Source organism: Bos indicus x Bos taurus, chromosome 16 (genome assembly GCF_003369695.1).
Source record: "Bos indicus x Bos taurus breed Angus x Brahman F1 hybrid chromosome 16, Bos_hybrid_MaternalHap_v2.0, whole genome shotgun sequence".
Classification (NCBI taxonomy): domain Eukaryota; kingdom Metazoa; phylum Chordata; class Mammalia; order Artiodactyla; family Bovidae; genus Bos; species Bos indicus x Bos taurus.
In genome coordinates this window covers 62,741,202-62,762,748 of record NC_040091.1, presented here as the reverse complement: position 1 = coordinate 62,762,748, position 21,547 = coordinate 62,741,202, and the positions used below count along the sequence as shown (strand labels likewise).

General features: G+C 47.2%; 2 protein-coding genes across 3 annotated transcripts; both read left to right on the top strand.

Moving 5' to 3' along the window:
• The first annotated feature begins 479 nt into the window (after positions 1 to 479).
• On the top strand, positions 480 to 4,979 carry TEDDM1 (transmembrane epididymal protein 1). Its single transcript, XM_027565511.1, has one exon. The coding sequence runs from the start codon at positions 2,485 to 2,487 to the stop codon at positions 3,385 to 3,387; it is 903 nt and encodes a 300-aa protein (XP_027421312.1). The 5' UTR covers positions 480 to 2,484; the 3' UTR covers positions 3,388 to 4,979.
• Positions 4,980 to 10,465: 5,486 nt separating this feature from the next.
• On the top strand, positions 10,466 to 21,243 carry GLUL (glutamate-ammonia ligase). 2 transcript variants are annotated; one of them, XM_027565510.1, is made up of 8 exons: positions 10,466 to 10,594; positions 11,655 to 11,771; positions 13,274 to 13,452; positions 14,749 to 14,910; positions 17,713 to 17,859; positions 18,264 to 18,391; positions 18,590 to 18,789; positions 19,300 to 21,063. In XM_027565510.1, the coding sequence occupies exons 3-8, from the start codon at positions 13,287 to 13,289 to the stop codon at positions 19,616 to 19,618; spliced, it is 1,122 nt and encodes a 373-aa protein (XP_027421311.1). In that variant the 5' UTR covers positions 10,466 to 10,594; positions 11,655 to 11,771; positions 13,274 to 13,286; the 3' UTR covers positions 19,619 to 21,063. The 2 variants fall into 2 exon arrangements, with proteins under 2 accessions (XP_027421311.1, XP_027421310.1); XM_027565509.1 differs by lacking the exon at positions 11,655 to 11,771 and having other exon boundaries at positions 10,480 to 10,594; positions 19,300 to 21,243.
• Positions 21,244 to 21,547: the final 304 nt, after the last annotated feature.

The window sequence follows — 21,547 nt, the reverse complement described above, 5'->3', positions numbered from 1 at the left end:
CACGTACTTGCTGTCCCAGCCCTGCTGATATGCAGAAGAGCAATACATCTTGTGCTTCTCCCAGATCAAATCCAAAACCCAAGACAATCCCTGGGGTTCTTGCCTCCTGACTTGCTTCAGAAGTGTCACTCAGATTTTCCCCTTGAATCTCCTTCCTCTGATCATTGAGCCCCATGGTGCTCTCACAGGGTTTAGATAATTCACCAATAGGGAAACGGAGACAGGAGACAAATATTCTCCCTTCTGTGCAACAATATTCATGGCATTTATTTTCACTTTAATAGAAGGTTAAGTTCAACACAATTTTTCTTTTCAGGTGAAAGGTATGACAGGCAGCAAGTCAAAGGAGAACTCAGATTTCTGACTTCCAGTTTATGGATTTTTCACTTCTTCATGCTGCCTTCTTAGAACGGTGTTTCCATATCTCAAAGAAAAGTTGTCACTTCCAGATTATGGAATTATAGATGACTTGTAGTGCTTTTTGTGAATGTGTATTACCTCATTTTTCTACAATGACTACACACTGAATAAAAAATACCTAATGTTAAAAATTTAAAAGACCAAACTCCCTCAGAAAGCTGAATTAAGCTCTTCCTAATTTACTTTCACACTCAAATCCCTAGCCCCACCAAATCTCTCAATAGCAAGAAGAAATCTGAATTGCTGTCATCCTCAAGGGCAGAAAGATTTAACTTTTTTTCTGGTATTGCTTAGACTTGAGAATGTACAGATAGTTGGGTAGGAGTGAGGTCTCAGAGACAGTGCTGTGAGCTGCATGTAAATTCTCCTCCTCTTCACTAGGGGCACTGTCAGCATCCAGGTGCTGCCTTTCTGCCCCACAGCATTGTTTGTACCTTAAAGAAGGATGGTTATGCAGACTGTGAGGTCAGTACTGTTCATGTTGAGGGGTGAACTTCCTCTTCCCTCAGCATAATTATCACCCCCAGAGAAACTCCTATTGCTTGTACCTCCTACAATAAACCCAAAGCCATCGTAGGCGTCACATTCCCTGTACTTTGTTCTTCATCATTCTCTCTTCCTTATACTCAGCTGGCTGTTACCCAATACCTAGGACTCTGTCTTCTGAGATGCATTAGACACTAGAGGAGTCATAGATAAATGAAACTGATGGGCTAATTCATGTTAAAATCCGAATGGCCAACATCAGCTCACTGGAGTCACTCCTCTTGACAGAACCAGCACTTTAGGGATTACACCTTAATTCCTTGTATCAGTTAGAGATAGATCATGGGAATATGAATTTCTCAAGGACATTAGACTTTACACATTTGGAGTGAAGAAGTCTATGGAAGGCTTTTGGCTCTCTTCTGTATGGTGGGCTGGCAGTCCTTTCATCCCTGTGTGGCAACAGTCAGGAAGAAGTATATTACCAAAAAAAAACCTGGGAAAGAGCAAGGACAAATTGCAACCTGTGAAGACAGGCTATAGCTTGTCTTCCTCTTGTCACCTCACAGTTCAGTGGCAGGTGGCTTGCAGAAGCTTGTGTCCTTTACACAAAGAGAAGCTGAGGGAGCGATAGGCCTGGCTGCCCATACCAAGGTGAGCAGATCAATAACTGAATGTGTGAGCTGTAGGGGCACCTGGTACCCTACACCTTCAGAGTTTATTAGGTTGCTGCTTTACTTTCATCTTCAGATTCTTATGTAAATTTCTCTTGCAGTCAACTCAATCTCAAACCATATAGGAAAGGTAACTCTGGGAAACATGGCTCAGGCTTAGTCAGGTTGACACAGTACAAAATCCTCCAGTCCCTAAAATCAGTATAAAAAGGTAGCTTTTCAGATCCATTTACTGGCTATTAGAGATGCTGATGTGGGGAGATAAATGTGGGAATGTAAAGAGATAAAGGGTGGAGAGGAAGCGAGCTTTCTTGGTGATCCTCAAAGCAAGTCTATAAAAGATCAATAGAAAACCCAGATAGGTGCGAAATATGATCATGTATCCAAATGTTTTTAAATATATGTGTCCAGAAAGAAAACCCTGTGATTGGGCCAGAGTTATGTCTGAGGGGTGCCGAAGGACACCCAAGGATTTGTAAGTGCTCAGGCTTCCTCTCGAGACCATGGCAACCCCTAATCCCATTCCATCTTCCTCTCTCCTCTGAGTGCTGGGTAGGCAGTCCCAGGGGGAGGAAGCCATGGGAGAAAGGGACAAGTATAACCAGAAGCACCCCAAGGGCCCTAGAGGGGGCCCCCTAAAGGCACATTCACCAGCTTTCTTCTTTGGCAGAAGCCAGTTAGTTCCCAGTGTTCTAGAATGGAATGGAACAATGAGGCTTTATGCCACTAAAGCCGTAGGCTTGTTTCAAGAGGCATTTCCTCTCTGTGGGGGAGCAGTGGGTGGGGTGAAACGATAAAAGTTGGTGGAAGGCAACTCTATCCAAAGTCCAGACCTTGAGGTGGCCCTAGAAGGACGTGCCTGTGTTTTACTCTTCTCACTTTCATTAGATCGATTTGTGACTCAATGGGAACCTTTATCGGTCACGTGTATCCAGGGTTGTTCCTACTCGCATACGGACTGTATCGAGCGGTAGTGGTCTCCAAAGCTGTGATACTCAGCGACTCTTTCCCGGATCCTTCTTTGCCTCCCAAGAATAAGGGGAGATGGGCCAGGCTGTGGAAAATGTCCCACAGAGGTTTGCTGAAGATGCTGGCCGGCTTTGGCTTGATGGCGTATGAGATCAGCTGTGTTGAGAGAGGATTGACGCTGATGAACAGGGACCTGCCACCAAGATTCATGTACGCCAAACAGTGGCAGCACCTCACCATGTTCATCCTCCTCACCCTCAATGGCTGTATAGACATCATGAGCAAAAACTTGCTGCCCCAACGCTGTGTGCCCCTAGAGAAAGGGATCTTGGTGCTGACCTTTTATGTGCTCCTGCTGCTATTGGTGTCGCATGTCCAGGACTCTGTGGGGGTGGAGATGCATGTTCACTCTCTGCTCATCTTGGTGGTGTTGCTGCTGATGCTGGTGTTCACCGCCAAGCTGTGGGCTCCCGACACGTTTCAACTCGCTGTGATCGAGACCTTTCTGTTTCAGATGATGGGTTCCTGGCTGGTACAGGCAGGCTTCATTCTGTACAAACCAGTCTCTGGCTACCCGTGGGAGGATGATAACATTAGTGACATCATGTTTGTTACCACCTTCTTCTGTTGGCATGTGATGATCAATGCTTTGTGCCTGCTGGGTATCTATGGAGTGTCTTCCTTTTGGCATCGTTGCTACCATCCTAGCTGGAAGCTGACGGGGTCCAGAGAAGCTCCAGGTTACATATACTCCAGGAGACCCCTCTACCAATTGCTACAGGAAGTGGAGCAGTCAGAGAAAGATGACCAGGCTCTGCTTTCAAAGAGTTCACCCTGAGACAGGGCCTGGAACGCCTGGCTCACCGTCAACCCCATCTACCCCCTTGTGGGTTCTCCCAGACATGCACTGTGCCCTTTGGTCCCTGGTGAAGACATAGTGGCCATGAAGGAAAGCCACTGGTCTCCATCTGCCAGCGCACCGCCTGTCCCTGAACATCTAATCATTGAGGAGACGAGAAGGGGAAACTGATAAGATTGATGGGGTTGGGGATGGGAGTAAGAGGAAGTGTGCAAGGAGAGTCATAGGGGGAGAGAATGCAATAGAAGGGGGGGCTATGAAGGGGTGAGAGGAGAGTCTGTTATTCACCACCAGATGTTTCTCCAGGCACAAGTGACTGCCTGCCTTTTACCTGATGGAATATTGATTTCTCACAGCTCAAAACTAGAATCATTCAAGTCTCATCCTGACAAAGAAAGTGGGTACTTCTACATGCTTAGCAAAGTGGCACCACCATGTGGAAGTAAGATACACAGAATTTATAATTTATATTGGTTGAAATGACACTTTTGCCAACTCTACTCTCCCCCACCCCCAACCTCAACACTTTGTAATGACTGGCTTCATTTCAAATTCAAATTAATAAAGTAAAACTTTGTTAACGCCTTGCCATGGTGACATTTCAAATTTGCAGGCTTAAAGTTTGTATAGAATTCAAATGTTCAATCTGTCTCCAACTTCCTCCTTTAGTACTCGTATCCCAGTCACCATCACTACCACGGTGCATATAATTTACTAGATCCTGTCCCCCTTGGGTTGTGGCAAATTTCACTGTCTCGCATCTCACAGAAAGCCATTCCACAATCACATCTTTGCCATGTTCTTTGGTACCCAGCAAAAAAGCCACCTTCATCCCAATCCCACTGAGCACCTCCAAGGAGGCCTTCTCCAAAAATTCCTACTGACTCCCTTGTTCTGGAACTCCTAAGCACTTACGTTACACCTGCCTTGTTAATTTGCTCACACGGCTGACACTTTGCTTTGCTCTGTTTCTGCAATCATTTTCCCTGGGTAGGTTTTTCCTCACCACCTTGAGTGTAATCTCCTAAGAGGTAAGGACTTTGTCATAGCCAAGTTACATAACTTCCTATGTATGCACCAAATATGTACCATAGGTGATGCTTAATAAAGGCTTATTTGCTTCCAGAATTTCCACATTCCTGTTCCTTCAAAATGTGTTACTGGACAGACCCAAGGTTCTGGGAACCTCTGCAACACACCAACCATCCTAAAGCCTGAGTCACCTCCTTAGCAATGGGCCCACTTTCTTCCTCATTCTTGGGATAAGGAAATCCACTAAGCTGTTTCTGAAATGTTTACTGTTATTATTTTTTTAATCCTCCCATGTGTTTCTATAAGGAACCTCTAGAAAGCTGAGACTCAGCAGGTTGAGTTGCCCAAGTCTTGTAATTGGTACAAGGCAAAACAGGAATTCAAGTGCAGGTGTGTCTGACTGAAGCCAGTGACTGTGTCCTCTGGGCCACGAGGACTTTGCCCATGGCAATGGAAAAGGGAGTGACCCTCAAAATGAAATTGTTGAGGGACTTGCCTGGTGGCCCAGTGGTAACCAATATGCTTTGCAATGCAGGGGACACAGGTTTGATCCCTATTTGAGGAACTAAGATCCTACATGCCTTGGAGCAACTAAGCCTGCATGCTGAAGCCCGTGTGCTCCGCAGCCTGTGTGCCACAACTAGAGAGCCCGCATGCTGCAACTAAAGAGCCTGTGGTGCCAGCAATGAAAGATCTGCATGAGGCAATGAAGATCCCGCATGCTGCAACTAAGACCCTTCACAGTCAGATAAACTGTTGAAAGGAAATAAAGGAAGAAAGTCAGCCAGAAAGCCCAGCTGGAGCAAGAGGCATAATACAAATACTCTACAGACCCCCCAAAGAGTACGTCTGTCACTTTCTGTCCATGACCACCCCCAAGTCTCCCCTGGGAGTGGAAGTCTGGCAGGCTCTCAACCTCTAGTTAGGCCTTAAACGTCTGGGCTCAGATCCGAGTGAGAGCTGAGAATAAGAATTGTTTGTGACCAAGTTTTCTGATCCTTGCTATTTCTGCTTAACTCTTGGTTCCTAGACTCTTTTCAATTACCTTTTGTGGGGGAACTCCTTTTCTCTTTACCTCTCATACACACTGATGGGAGATGACGAAAAAGCACAGATTCTGCCGGTGGCCTGTTTCTAGTCACTTGAGGTCAAATTTTATAATGATAAACAAACCAAGTAATCAGTTGATATCCCCAACATATTATCTCTTAAATATCCAGTGTAGATAATAAACTTGAATGTTATTAATTTACTATATAGTATTTGAGACGTAACAGAGAAGCCTTGAAGGCCAGCTAAGACTTCCCAAACACTTCTAAGGTTATGTGGAGAAATTTGCAATTCTCACAAAATTCCACCAGAGGGCACTACATCCGCATCACCCCAAGCCAAGCCTCTCACTCTCCAACCCAGTAAACAAGTCTCCCAAGTACCGGTTCAAACGAACTGGGGGGAGGGGAAAGGAGGTCAGGAAAAATACAGAACCAAGTATCCAGAAAACATACCCAAGGGCTGTTTGTTTCCTGTTAAAATTTGGCATGCGAATGTGAAATAAACGGACTCAAATCAACTAATGGGATGGGGGTGAGGGAGGAAAGGCTGTGGACCCAGCTGAGGGCATCTTCGAGAAGAACACCAACTAAAGGACATACTCTGATCCAAGTTGTTTTTGACCATAATGCTAATTTCCTAAACTTTTAAATAAGCTTCAATAATGTTCCAATTAATCTAGAGAACAAAGATAAATCCATACAAATCTCAATACATTGAGAAAAGGAACAACACTTATCTGTGAAAATCCCAGATTCACAAAACCATGAAACAGGTTATTAAACACACAAAATTATCTCCAAAGATTCCTTTTAAAAAGAACCTGTCATACAGCAATTCCCCCACTTCACCCCCCACCCTGGAATATACTGAATGTCTACTATGTGAGGCACACAGGGGAAGCCACAATGAAGGACTCAGAGGTAACCCGGTTGGTTCCTGCACTGTGGATACAGTAGGGATTTCAGAGATTAGAGGTGGTGCCCAGGAATGCATCAGCCCAGCCTGAGAAGGCTGAAGGAAGGGAAACAGAAAAAGGCTCTCAAGGGAGCTGTACCTTGGAAGCATGTAAGGCTGTGAAATACTGCACTAAGGTGATTCGAGCAGGAGGCTGCAAATGAGCAAGGCCTCAGCTTTCTCACCGTTAAGCTAAAATGATGTAAAGATTAATTCTAGGATGGCATGGCTGTAGTTTTCTCGGTAGGACTTCTTTTACCATGTCATTAGTAAGATGAACTTACTTCCTCCCAATTCTCCAAGCAGTTTCCTTTTAGAAGTAAGATTTGGGGTAAGGCTCAAGACCTAAACCTTCAAGCGTAATGTGTAGGCTGGGAAACTAAGCGTTCTTTACATTTGAATGGTTTCAAGGGGCCTTCAACAAAACTCAATTCAGACTAAACAAAAATAGCTAAGACTTGAACTTATCATTTCCTAACCTGAGCTTAAGAGTATATAACGATCAGAAAGGATATAAAGAACAGTTCCTATGGGTTCAGTATTTGATAATACCGAATTGAGGTGAAACCTGGTCTTTCCTTCTTTACTTATGTAGCTTCAAGTCTGAAAGCTCGGTTGATTGCAGCTTCTCCCCCAAATTTGCTTTAAGAGTAATGACATCAGCTTCCAAGGCTGTTTCTTTTCCTTTTATTTTTATTTTGCTTTTAGATTTTACAATGGTCTATTCTTTTGGAAAGAACTGGTGTTGGTTTATTAAAAAGAGAAAAAGTTTATAATGCTGGGTTGGGTTTCCAGGGTGTTCCTCAAGCCTGAGTCTCAGCAGTCTCTTCAGCATGAGTTAAGGTTTTGTTCACTGCCTACTGAAATCATCCAAATGTTAGAAAAACTCCCATTTCCCAAACTACATGTTCTGCTTAAAGATTTGAGTATGTTTGAGCCTTACCCCAAATCTTGTCTCTGAGTGCAAAGCCACCAACTACACAGGCCCTAGGAAGGCACGCTCAGGTCACTAGATTAAGGGTTTACAATCTGCAAAGTGAGACTGGGTCCTTTAAAAGAGAAAGAAATTGAGAGAAGAACTCATAGGTAAAGTCCACCCCAAACAAGGCCTTTATTTCAAGCAGCAGAACACTGAAGAAGTCCTTTTTTTCAGTCCCCAGCCATTTCTGCAGATTTGGAACCAAATTTTGACCTGTGATGTTTCTCTCCCACTCCACCCACCCCTTGGACATAGCTACTCTAAAAGAAAAAAGCCTGACTTCAAAGCCCATGAAACAGAATCCCCTGTCTGCTTTGATATTGAGTGTACCAGGAGACAGAAGAGTCCACGGTTCAAATGCTCTAATGCTTTTTAGGGAGCAGGAGGAGACTGGGGGTGGCTGGCAATTTAGGGAAGGAGAAAGAGAACAAAGGGCAGCAGACACAGCAAAGTTGAACTGGATGAAACAGGCCATTCTCCTTATAACTTCTCTAAAAGTCCAGTCTGGGTTTCTGGGGGCAAACCAGTTAGTTGAAGCTCTTTTCTTCTGCTTTTTCTTCCTTCATACTCTTTTAAGCTTCCTTGAATAGTTCTTGAACTCATTTGGGCCCTAATTCAGTTTGGTTAAGTAAGTAGGGGGCTGACTAAGGAGGACAAGGCCTCTTGTTCTGCCTGAAAAACTAAGTGGTCATGTATTACCTTGCTAACCCTCACAAAGTATGCCCCCGGTCACATGAATGGATCAAAGCAAATCCATTTCCACTCTTGGAAAAGCAGCTCAAAGCACATGTTCTCTTGATGGTGCCGCTGTCAGTTCTGTGTAGTCAACAAACATCAGTTATTGACCAGTTATTGACCCCCCTGGACACTCCTGGGGGACACACAGATGAATAAGGAAGGTTTAGACACCAGCCAGGGCAGCAGGCTGACTCACATACTAGAAGCTTTAAGAACTGAGCTTTTCTATTTTCTATTCCGTGTGCCATCCCTACCTCTGGTGCAGGCGGTGACCAGTACAATAGAAGGCTCTGGCTCACTTCTGGCAGCCTGGCAACTGAAAATTAACGTTTTTTAAAACAAGAACATGGCCTTTCCCCTCCCAACACCCCCTCCTCAACCATTTAAACTCAAGACTTCACAGAAATAAATGGAATGAAGACAGCCCACTTTGTTATCAGATCTAAACCCACTCTCATAAAACTGATGGTGGCGCATTAATCAGAGTTAGAAGGTTGTACTTCATGGGTTACGGCAGGGAAAGAAATAATTGAATCCCTTCAGATTATCTTGGCCTACAATAATTAAAATTATTGCTTTCTAGCATTGCTGTCTGTGCCATCACAATTAATCCTTACAATATACAAGGTAGCTGTTATGCCTAATTTGTAGGCAAGGAAACTGAGGCTTCAGAAGTCAAGCCCAGATTTGAACCTACATTGCCTGACCTGAAGCCCAGCCTTTCGTCATCATTTGAAGGATCACAAGTTTAAGTGCAAGTGTAAGGACGGAATACCTTACACTTGCAAGGCGACTTACCTGGTCCAGAATGTCACCTGTCTGAAACACACCAAAAGCCTCTGTTTGAGATGAATCTTGAGTCTGTCATCTTAAAGCACCGCAGTGTTAGCCACACTCTCACAGGGGAGGGATGTGGACCAAAGAAGCCAAGTTATGTGTGTGGTCACAAACAACATTTCTTTTCCATATTTGTGGTACAAAAAATAACCAGAAGAGCAAACTTCTTCCCTTCCTCTTCCAAAGAAACATGATTTCTTAGTTTTCAAACAGAAAATCTCATTACTGGGGCTCTTGAAAGGTGCGATAAAGGCTAGACACCATCAGGAGGATTCAGGCAATAAAAACAGTATGATTAAATCTTATCACTGGTAGCAATGAAGACATTATATTTATGTGTGTTGTATACATATATATATAATTGTATATCTGTTGACAAACATCCCTTTCAAGACTTTGTTCACACACGCATTTTCTCAACTATCCTAATAAAGCTCTGAGGAGAGAAGAGGAAGGGGTACTGATTCTCATTTTCCAGACTTCAAAGATGTTCAATAAACTACATAAAAAGCAACACCAGACAGAACTTAAATTTTTGACGTACCCAAGGTTTCAAAGGGGGAGATGCCAAGACCTCAATCCCCTGTCAGCTGCCCTTCTTGGGAAATAGTTCGCACAGAGGATTTCAAATCTGTTGCGCGGCTCTAAAGGTCCTCTCTTGAACCACTTTATTTGATTTGCAGATGAGGGAACTTGGGTCCAGAGAGGATGCAGAGTTGCCTCAGGTGTGGCAGAGGCCGGCTCTGGGTCTCCGCCCGCCGGGATCCTCTCTACGCAACGAGACAAAACACAGCGCGTGCACCACGAACGGGAGATGGAAGACTTCAGGTCACATCCCCAAACCCGCCGAGGAGGCAGGCCAAGGGGCTCTTTCCGGCCTACCTCCGGCAGCCCCCTGTCTGCGCCGCCCCGTCCGAGGCCGGCCCAGGCACCGGGGAGCCCGGGGCTACTGCAGCCCGCACACCCCCGAACTCCCTCACAAGCAGGACCTGAGGGCCGGGCAAGGGAGTGGGGATACTCTAACAACGAAAGGCAAAAGCTGGTGCCTGTGGGTTGGAATTTCCTCTGGGCCGTGCAGTGGGACCTGGGAAAAGAACCCTCCCTCAGAATATCTGACCTGGGGGCGCCGGGGGGGCGAGCACGCGGGGACCGCCCGGGGCCAGGCGGGCGGGGGCGCGGCAGCCCGCCCGGTGGGGTCCTTCCCGGCAGGCCCCGGGCCCTCCGCCCGCCGCCGGCTCGCCCTGCCTCGCGCCCCTCCCCCATGTCCCCTCCCCCACCGCCCTTTCCCTTTCTTTCTTTCCCGGGTCCGCTCGCCCCCACCCGGCTGCGCCCGCTCGGCGGCTCGCCCAATGGCCGCGGTGCCGGGACGGTGCATCAGCTGATCCGCCCGGGCTCGGGGCCTCTGGGAACCAATCAGGGCGCCGGGGGCGGCCCCGGCCGCCGATAAAGCGTGCTGGGCGGCGGGCCGCCCTGCAGAGCTGAGAATGGGAGAAGAGCAGGCTGTCTAAGCAGCACCTCCCCGTCCTCTTCGCCTCTCTTCTCCTCACCTCGCTCTCGCCGCCTGCTCGCCCCGCCGCTTTGCTCGGCGCCCAAGTAAGCACCTGGCCGGCCCGGGGAGGAGGGCGCGGGGAGGTGGGGGGGGCGGGTCTCGGGAGTGTGCCGCGCCGGCCTCGCCGCCTCCCGAGCCGCCGCTCCCTGACCGATCGTCTCGGCCCCTTCCCACCTCCTGGCTCTACTCTGCGTCCCGGCCTGGAGGGAGGTGGGACGGGGGGTTCCCGCTTGCTTTCGCTGCCCGCGGCTCCGGGCGGGTCTGGGTCGGCGATGGTGGGGCGCCAGGCTTCGCGGAGGGCGGGGAGTTGTTTTGATCTTTCTTCAGCTGCTGGCGGCCCGAAGCGCCGCCCCTGGAGGTCGCTGGGCAGGACGAGCCGAGGAGCCCGCTCGCTGCCCGGGCCCGGCGCCCCGCGCTTGGCCGTGTGGCGTGCGTGGTGGATGGAGCGGTCCCCTTGCGGGAGCCTCGCCCTCTTTCTCCGCGGCTGCGGGCGTCGGGGCACGGTTAGCTGCCTACGCCGAGGCTAGGCGCTGGGAGAGTCGGTGGTGCGGCCTGCTCCCGCCGCGGGGTGTACCCCTGTGACTGAACAATGGGGAGCCCGGGAGCGCGGCGTGGCCGGCGGGCGCGGCGGGTGGAGAGGCCTGGCTGGCCGGACAGGGGCAGCAGCGGCGCGCTGTCCCTCCGGCGGACTCCCCAGCTCCCCACCCCCTCCCCGCCCCGGCCTTGGAGGGGTATGGCCCCCTCGGCGACGCCCTGAGATCCAGTCGGGGGCCCAAGGGGAGGGGCGCCGACTTCTGGGACGTTTCAGTGGGAAAGGGCTGCTCTCAAAGTGGATTTTCCCAACTACCCTGGGGGCGGGAAGCGGGGATGCTCCCCCGGCCGCAAATCCGCGAAGAAGAACACGAACGAAGATGAAGACGACCTGGAATCTCGGTCCTCGGGGTCCCCCTCCAACTGCTTCGGCTTCGTCGCCTACTCGGTGAACGCCGGAGAGAAACCGCGAGTCAAGATCAAGTCGACTCAGGAGCCTTCGTATTCCTGCTCCACCCGGTGCGATTCCGACCGCACTCCGACTCCCTCTCCCTCTCCGTCTCCCTCGCCCAGAAAGCTCCGGTGCGTGGACCAGCGAGAGCCCGAGACCCACGAGAGGCGCGAACGCCACTCCAAAAGGAGAAGGGCCAAGGAGGGCATCATCGATACCTTTGATCTTACGTGGCTGGGGTGAGTGAGGAGCAGGGATCCAGGACCCTGCTCCCACCGCAGCTGCAAGAAACCGCTAAGGACCGCAGAATCCCAGCCCTCCATCCCCCCCACCACGTAAAATCTCGGCATCTCGGCGGAACTAGTTGATAGAGCAGGCGGCTGTTGGCATCCAACCTGTCACGGAACCGAGTTGGCATCACCGAAAAGAGCAGGCCGCGAGGCTTAAGGGAGAAAGTGTGACTTGAAATTGGAGGTGGTAACCGGTGGGAGAGGAAAGAAAGCCAGAGACGGGGTTATAGCTGGGAGCTGAAAGGGTCTGGGATTTCTCCTACTGGCTTTTAAAGGCAGGATGGGCGATGGGCATAAGGAGTGGGATTTGGATTTGACTGACCAAGTCTAGAGGGAGTCGGCAAAGATTGTCTGCTAACACAACTTGACAGACAGCTTCTCTTCCCGGAGGGGAAGGGTGAGGCTGTTGCAGGGAGAAGCAGTTGTTTTCAGCTGGGCAAACATGGACGGTTGCCCATAGAAACATTGCCACTGTACTTCACAAAGTTGCCCAAGTCATTGGAGGAGAACAATATGTTCCTTCTCCAGCCACCCTGGGCGATCAATGGGGGAGGGAGGAGGTAGAACGTTTCCTTTTTGTGTTGGGGTTTGGTTTTGTGGCTTCAGTGTCTCTTCTTTGAGAGGTTTTGCGGTGGTGGCTCGCAGATTTTAGCATGCCTCAGCTTTTGAAACCCCAGATCTTTTTGATTTAGAAGTGGGAATTTCTTAATTAACTTAAAGTTCTCTGGTGGAATCTGGTCACTCAAACTTAAGTCTACTCTTTGAAATGAGAACTTTGCCTCAAACTGATGGAAGTCATGCCAGTGTGTGTCTTAATCCAGGTTGGATCAAATGTACCAAAGTACACATTAGTCGTTAGGAAGCCACCAGCTCTTAAATCTTATAGCTAGCCCCGGTTTCATCCTTCCAGCTAAATGGGGATGGGGTGGGTTGTTTATTTGGAAGGGTGGAGGAATCTTCAAAAGAACTTTTTATTGAGGCATCCTCTGGGGTGTAAAGAAAAGGGAAAACTTAACCAAGAGATCTAGCAACCAAGCCTTTCTGTGGCCGGATTTTACTTGGAGACAGATGTCTGTTCTGCAGACTGTTTCTGAACTTTTGTATTTTGTTTTGGGTTCACCACCCCCCACCCCCCTGCCCCCCAGTATCTTAGTATGAAAAATGAAACAATTCCTCTACCTCTGACATACTGCAAAAATAGAACGTAGTGCTCAAAAGTTTAGATTCTGGCTTGAGGAAGCGAATAAGGAGACTTTTGTTCAGTATAAAACTTTAATCTCCCTGAAAGCAAGTTAAATAAATGTACTGTACTTTTGAGTGTGTGACTTCCAAAGGGAGGGGCCGCCACTCCCACTGTGACTTCTTGATTTAATTGTCCTTATTGCGTTATTCCTGCAGAGGATCTGTTTGGAGTTGGTGTTCTTATTTTATTTTTTTCTCTCTCTCTTCAGAACACCTTCCACCATGGCCACCTCGGCGAGCTCCCACTTGAACAAAGGCATCAAGCAGGTGTACATGGCCCTACCTCAGGGTGATAAAGTCCAAGCTATGTACATCTGGATCGACGGTACTGGAGAAGGACTGCGCTGCAAGACCCGAACCTTGGATTCTGAACCCAAGTGTATAGAAGGTGAGAGGCTGGGCAGAATTGGGGGTGGGTGGCAGCCTGAGACCAAGCCACTAGATCTGGCCTTTTTATTCTGATGTAAAGCTTTTCTAAGGCAGGACTTTACAGACTTTATTCAGTCAACATTAAGCTCCTACACTGCCTCCAAGCATTAACAATGGACCCCTTTATTTAAATTGAGTCTTGCATATCGAAAGAAAAAAGATGAAGTCTGGGGGAGGGGGATTGGGAACTTTGTTGACTTGGGCATCCCATCTCAGGCTGATCTAAGGTACCCCCAGGAACCCAGTTTGAAAACCACAGCTCTAACCTGACTATTCCATCTGCTATACAAACTCTTTTGAATGTCATTTAGGTTCTAGATGTAAAGCAAACACCCTAAAAGTGGTATCTAAGTAGAGCTAGCCATCATTTGTTTTTCACTGATGCACTTTTAGAATTCTTAAACTGGCTGATTGCTTATCCTACAGAAGCTATTATATGAATTGGGATGACTTTTGTCTTTTTTTATTCTTTGGTCTAGAACAAACCATAGCTGCCCTCCTTCTGGAAAGGGACTGAGGTCCATCATCTTTTACCTGATTTAGGATAGCTTACTCTTCTGATAATGCTCACATTTGAGTGAATGAATGAATGGCTATAATACAATACATATAGCATGTACCTGCTATGTGGCAGGTATTGCACAGGCCCTGGAAATATAAGAGTCTAGTCTCTGCTTTCAGAGAACTCATAGTCAACTGGAGAGAGATGAAGGAACTCGCCTTTAAAACATAGTGTGGATAAGTTACGTGGGAGCACCCTTGAATAAGTCATCCTGCTAGTGTCTGTTTATCTGTTAAAATAAGGACACCACATGAACTGGGACTGTCCATTACACAGTGTGGGGTGGGGGTGGGAAGTGAAAGAAATAAGCAACACAGATGGCCTATCAGAGAGTATTTCTCTTGTATTTCAACTCTTTAAATGATGACTGACTGACTAGAAATGTCCACTTTGTCTCCTGGGTGTCCAGTAGACTTATTTACAGAGGAAACATTATTCTTAGGTTGTTTCTGTGATTGGCACTTCTTTTAAGAAAGTGATACAATGGTCTTACTTGGAACACAGAGAGAAAGGACTGTAGGGCAACCTGCAAACATCAGGGTTTGCCTGTTATTAGCAGCAGTCATGCATCACTGACTTTCTGGACAAGACAGTGTAGATCCTTAGAGAGAAAAAGGTAAGTGAGAGGCTGTACTCCTCCCTGAAAAGTTCTTGTGCTTGCAACTTTAATTTCCCCCTCTCTTTTTATCACAGAGTTGCCCGAGTGGAATTTTGATGGCTCTAGTACTTTTCAGTCTGAAGGCTCCAACAGTGACATGTATCTTGTCCCCGCTGCCATGTTTCGGGACCCTTTCCGCAAGGACCCCAACAAGCTGGTGTTCTGTGAAGTCTTCAAGTACAACCGAAAGCCTGCAGGTTTGTATAGGATAGACTTAATCCTAATCCATGAATTGTAAAGTTGTGGGGGGAGGATATTCCAAAATTGGTATTGGGAAGACGAGCTTATCCCAGAACTGTTAGAAGTTAGAACTAACTTCTAACTAGAAATCTGAAGGACTAGACATGCATCTCCCCATCCTGAACTTCCTTGTTGAGAGAGGTTGTGTGGTCCGTCCTCCCATTGTTGGCTGCAGAAAACCACACTGGATTCTTCTAAATCTTTGCTGGAGGAGTGCCCCATGTCACAGTCCTCCTGCCTGTAGATTTTAAGAACTTGGATTCTAAAGTTAGAATGCTGGGTTTGAGTTTTACTTGTCACTTCCCCCATTTTAAAATGGGGGGAAATAGAAGGAGGGTGCTATAAGTATACTTACAGCTATAGGAAGTATAGCTGTATGATTCTGGGTTCGATCCTTGGGTCGGGAAGATCCCCTGGAGAAGGAAAAGGCAACCCACTCCAGTATTCTTGCCTGGAAAATCCCCGTGGACAGAGGACCCTGGCAGGCTATTAGTCCATGGGGTTGCAGAGACTCGGACATGACTGAGCGATTAAGCACAGCACACAGCTGATTCACATTGTTGTACAGCAGAAACCAACACAACACTGTAAAGCAGTTATCCTCCAATTAAAAAATAAATTAAAAAAAATGGAGCAACTAATAAAATCCGTCTCATAAAATTGTTTATAGAGGATTGAGTTATGTGCAAATGATTGAGTAGAATTTTATGTCAAATACCGGTTGCCTTTTTGTTCCACAGAGCTTGTCTTCTTTCTCTGTCTACTGACTAAAACAAGAGCATCTTGGTTCACTGATAACGTATGTTTGCCGTGAGGTTTGCTGTAACTGCACCTTTGGTTTTTTCTGGCAGACCTGGTTGTCCCAGTTCTCTGCCATTCACTTTTTTAAACTCCGCTGGAGTCTCACTTCCATGAGGTCTTGCCATACTTGGCCAGTGAGACTTTTTGGCAAGTCCTTTCTTAGTGACTCTGAGCCTTACTTGTCTTTGTTTTAAAGTGAAAAGTGAAAGTCGCTCAGTTGTGTCCAACTCTTTGTGACCCCATGTCTATACAGTCCAAGGAATTCTCTAGGCCAGAATACTGGATTGGGTAGCCTTTCCCTTCTCCAGGTGATCTTCCCAACCCAGGGATGGAACCCGGGTCTCCTGCATTGCAGGTGGATTCTTTACCATGTGAGCCACAAGGGAAGCCCCCCAAAAACTCTGTCTTAGGAGGCATTAAATTGTGGTGAAAGACCTGAGTTCTGAAGTCAAGACAGGCAGGGTTTCCTGATTCTGCCTGCCCCGGCAGTTTGCCTGCCATCTCTGAGCCTCATTTTCTCACTTGTAAAAAGGGAGACTTATAATACCCATCTTAGGGTTATTAGGAAAATGCAGCTGGCTCTGCAACCCTGTGGACTGCAGCACACCAGGCTTCCCTGTCCTTCACTGTCTCCTGGAGTTTGGTCAAACTCATGTCCATTGAGTCAGTGATGCCATCCAACCATTTCATCCTCTGTCATCCCCTTCTCCTCCTGCCCTCAATCTTTTCCAGCATCAAGGTCTTTTCCAGTGATTCAACTCCTTACATCAGGTGGCCAAAGTATTGGAGCTTCAGCTTCAGCATCAGTCCTTCCAGTGAACATTCAGGGTTGATTTCTTTTAGGATTGACTAGCTTGATCTCCTCGCAGTTCAAGGGACTTTCAAGAGTTCTCCAGCACCACAATTTGAAAGCATTGACTCTTTGGCGTTCAGACTTCTTAATGGTCCAACTCCCACATCTATACATGACTACTGGAAAAACCATAGCTTTGACCAGATAAACTTTTGTCAGAAAAGTGGTATCTCTGCTTTCTAATACACTGTCTAGGTTTGTCACAGCTTTCCTTCCAAGGAGCAAGCATCTTTTAATTTCATGGCTGCAGTCACCATCCACAGTGATTTTGGAGCCCAAGAAAATAAAGTCTGTCACTGTTTGTACTTTTTCCCCTTCTGTTTGCCACGAAGTGATGGGACCAAATGCCATGATCTGAATTTTTTTAATGTTGAGTTTTAAGCCTACTTTTCCCACTCTCCTCCTTTACCCTCATCAAGAGGCTCTTTAGTTCCTCTTTGCTTTCTGCCATTAGAGTGGTATCATTTGCATATCACAGAGGTCTGAAAATGGTTCCTGGGACATAGTGAAACAGCCAATAATAATCTGTAAAGATCTGTTACAGCATAGCAGTTTTTCCTGGTTGAGCTTGTCGCCTTTTTTGGTTGGTTGGGTTTTTTTTGGCATGAGCCGGTACTATAGAACTTAGCACTTTGTATCTTCTCACTGGGAATGTAAGGCTGTTTGACAGACTAGACAAATGATTCTCTCAATAAAAATTGTAGATTTGGCTGTAAATGCTTTAGAAACCAGGAATAGGTCTAACAGCTAGAAGAAGTTCTTCTGTGAATAGAGGGTTCAAGTGCCTGACATTTGGTACTTGGGAAGGGGCCAGCTTGCAGATAAGGTGAACCCTTGGCTGTGTCCTGTGGGTCCTCTCCCATGTGACTTTGTTATGACCCAGTTTAGTTATAAATAAAGCCTTTTGAGAGTCTCCCTACAGATACATAATTGTAGCTTCTCTTATCATCCCCTCTCACACTGACCAGGGTACCAAAAGGTTGACCCTGGGTCAGTTCAGTAAATAACATCTCAGGTACCTGGAATCTGAGGACCACTTCCCATCAACACGGGGATTCAGTGCATTTGTCCATATGTCTCTAATAGCGTGTCCACTCTCTCCTAGAGACCAATTTAAGGCACACCTGTAAACGGATAATGGACATGGTGAGCAACCAGCGCCCCTGGTTTGGAATGGAGCAGGAATATACCCTCATGGGCACTGATGGGCACCCCTTTGGTTGGCCTTCCAATGGCTTTCCTGGGCCCCAAGGTAAGTCTCCATGGTGAGAGGTGAATCTTGCTTTTCCCCAAGTGCTTAATTGCCAAGAGAAGTCTCTCTGGAGATGGGAGTGAATCCTTGTAGATCAAAAAGCTAGGAGGCTATCCCCAAGACTGGCTGAAATAATAGTGTAGAGAGTTAGCCCTTGTGTTACCTAAATCCAAATAATGGATGTTGAGATGTTAACATTGCACGGAAACCATGGGCTCTAGTCGGTGTCAACCCAGAGGAGCCCACTGCACACCACTCATCTGCCTCCCGGTAAAGGCAGGGATGGTGATTCCAGGAGAAGGTGTGAGAACTTTCTGATTTCTGACTTTGGGCCATGCATCTCACTTAGATAGGAATTTTCTTGACATCCTGCCTCCTGATCTTCCATCTTGATGCCTCTCCAGGTCCCTACTACTGTGGTGTGGGAGCGGACAAGGCCTACGGCAGGGATATTGTGGAGGCTCACTACAGGGCCTGCTTGTATGCCGGCATCAAGATCGGGGGCACGAATGCCGAGGTCATGCCTGCACAGGTAAAGGTCTCTAGCCCACCACCTGCCCCACCTAGAGGCATGTGGGGGCTTTTGCTAGGAAGGGCTATTGTGGTGCCCACTCCTTAACCCAAAGCCCTCAAGGTGGCTTGGAGTAGAGATGAGCAGGAAGCAAGTGTCGGCTTCTGGGTTGGGGTGAGCAGCTGGTTTTGCCAAGGCCCATCTTCTCGTTCTCTCTAGTGGGAATTCCAGATAGGACCCTGTGAAGGAATCGACATGGGCGATCATCTCTGGGTGGCCCGTTTCATCTTGCATCGTGTGTGTGAAGACTTCGGAGTGATCGCCACCTTTGATCCTAAGCCCATTCCTGGAAACTGGAATGGTGCTGGCTGCCACACCAACTTTAGCACCAAGGCCATGCGAGAGGAGAATGGTCTGAAGTGAGTGCCGCCTCCAGCCGGGGCCATTTCACTCTGCAAGAATACCTGCCAGGGGTTTGATATATTGGGGATGAGTAAGCTGCCTTCCCAGTTGGGGCCTTTAGCTCTTGGTTCAAAAACTGTCTTCTGATCCTGTCATTTTGTTCCTATTTGGAAAGTTCCCCCAAAATACTCTTCAAGTAGGATTCAAGGATGGTGATGGGGAAAGTTGACACAGATGAATGCTTTTGAAAATCTTTAGTAAGAATTAAATTAATAACAATACAAGCATCTGAATGAGCTTAATGCATGTGGGTGGGAGAGAGTTTCACTGGGACGTCTGCTGCCTGCCCAGCACTAAGAGACACAGGTTGTAAGGCAGGGTGCTGCCTTTGTGGAGAATTTCTTTTCCTGGGGCCTGGAAAACAGTCTTTGGTAGGTGAGTCACTCCATTCTTAGATCCACACCTGCTCCTTGAAGGGCAGGTTTCCTGATGGCAGGCCAGACCCTCATCTTGCCTGTTTCTTCCAGGTACATTGAGGAGGCCATTGAGAAGCTAAGCAAGCGCCACCAGTACCACATCCGAGCCTACGATCCCAAGGGGGGCCTGGACAACGCCCGGCGCCTAACTGGGTTCCACGAAACCTCCAACATCAACGACTTCTCTGCCGGCGTGGCCAACCGTGGTGCTAGCATCCGCATCCCCCGGACTGTTGGCCAGGAGAAGAAGGGCTACTTCGAAGACCGTCGCCCATCTGCCAACTGTGACCCCTTCGCCGTGACCGAAGCCCTCATCCGCACATGTCTTCTGAACGAAACTGGCGACGAGCCCTTCCAGTACAAGAACTAAGTGGACTAGACTTGCAGCCCTCGAAACCCCTCTTAATTCTACATCTTACTCCCACTCTCGCCCCTCTCAATGTTATAATAGCTATAACTCAAAGGGTGGAATATCAAGGTCTTTTTTTTTTTTTTTAATTCCTCACACCCAGTTAATATCTCTTGCTTTCTTTGGTCAGGATTGAAGGGGTCAAGTTCTTAATCACTTCACAACCACCTACCTACCCCTGCCCTTTTCTTTTTCCTATCACTGAAGCTTTCTAGTGCATTAGTTGGGAGGGGGGCGGGGGAACATAACCACTGCTTCCATTTAATCAGGTGTGTTTGTCCAATAGGCATAGCTCTCTGGACAGAGAGCCCAGTCATTGTGAAGGGATGGGGAGGACTTTTTCTGAGTGGTTACTGAGTCGGGGACAGGGGTGTTGGATTCTGTGGTTAGGTTAGGATTTCCCTTCTTGGTGGGAAGTTCCATTACTTACAAGGTTGTAACCAACTTTCTATCAAAAGTGAAAATTAGGGGGGAAGGAAGGGTGGGAAGTCAGGTAGGAAAATGCCCTAGATCTCCTGGTGTGGTGCTTCCCTTGCCTGGGGCTCAATGCCCTAACAGGCTCCGCATAAATGGATGGATGGCCCTACCTTAAAGAAAAAGTTCTTATTATGTGGTCCTCCATTTATAACACAAAGCAGAGTAGTATTTTTATATTTAAATGTAAAAACAAAAAAATTATATATATGGGTGTGCAGATAAATGTGTGTTTTCTCTTTAGGGAGAAAAAGCCATTCTGGTTACGGGGAACCCAAATTTGAGACTAAGTAGTCTGGTTAGAAATAAGGATCTCCTTTTGAGTGGGCGTGGGGATGGGAGAGGCTGTGCTGGAAGAGTTGGCTGTTTGGGGCTGATATTCCCTCACGACCACTTGAGGGCTTCTCTCTGCCCTGCTTGCCCTTCTGGGAGGCTGACGTTGGTTGGTTAACAGGTGGAAGCCCATGATAGCAGTAGCCATCACCTGAGCCCCAGGTTTAAAAGACACACATGTACTTGTACACACAGGGGTTTGGAAATATGAGTTGGCTGGTCAACTTGAGCATGTTACTGACAAGGGGGTATTGGGGTTTTTTTCCGGTGGGACTAGCATGTCACTAAAGCAGGCCTTTTGATAATATTAAAAAAAAAAAGATTTTTTTTTTTAAAGCAAAACAGAATTTTAGATTTTAATCATATTTGTTAGGGTTTCTAAGTCTTTGTTTTACAGAATTGCTTGTTTGCTTCAGCTGTCTCCTCCCCATCTCTGCTCTGGAGGAGATGGGACAAGTCTGGAGTCCAAACAGTTGTAATTTTGTATCTTGGTGTCTGTTCTCTGAGTGTGAAATATTCCCTTCCTTTGTTAAGATTCCTGAGGAGTTACTATTTTTTTTTCTTTTATAATAAAAACAAACCCCACCTTTGTCCTTACATTTTCCTTAGTGTTTCTGGCTGTTTTGTGTTGGTCGCAGAAAGTGGGCAGTGGTTTTTTTCTTACCATGACAATTTCTAATTGCCATGTACAGTATGTTCAGAGTTAGACAACTCTTCATTGTAAACAAACTGTGTTAACTGCCCAGAGCAGCTCTTATAAATGTTAGGTTGATTTATAAGATCGCTTCTGACTTCTGTGGTTCTTTTAAGTCCCTATGTGCCACTTCATTTCCCTTTTTCTACCAAAAAGGGAGTTTTTTTTTTTTTTTTTTAAGAGGCAAAGTAAGTTCAGGTATACCTGTTTTTGGAATTAAAGAATCTTTCCTGAGGCTTATTGCCAACGAACCCCATCCTGTGCTTTGGAATCTGGAGTGTTTGGGTTAAGGCCTATCCAGGCCCTAAAAGTTTGCAGTAGTGTACAAACCCCTGTGCTCCAGAACTTGCCTTTGGCCTATCACACTATCAGGTTTTGAACACTGGCTT

Coding starts and splice junctions, on each gene's coding strand:
- TEDDM1 (XM_027565511.1), top strand. CDS start 2,485: ATGGGAACCTTTATCGGTCACGTGTATCCAGGGTTGTTCCTACTCGCA.
- GLUL (XM_027565509.1), top strand. CDS start 13,287: ATGGCCACCTCGGCGAGCTCCCACTTGAACAAAGGCATCAAGCAGGTG. Junction 13,453..14,748: donor TGAACCCAAGTGTATAGAAG/GTGAGAGGCTGG, acceptor TTTTTATCACAG/AGTTGCCCGAGTGGAATTTT. Junction 14,911..17,712: donor GTACAACCGAAAGCCTGCAG/GTTTGTATAGGA, acceptor ACTCTCTCCTAG/AGACCAATTTAAGGCACACC.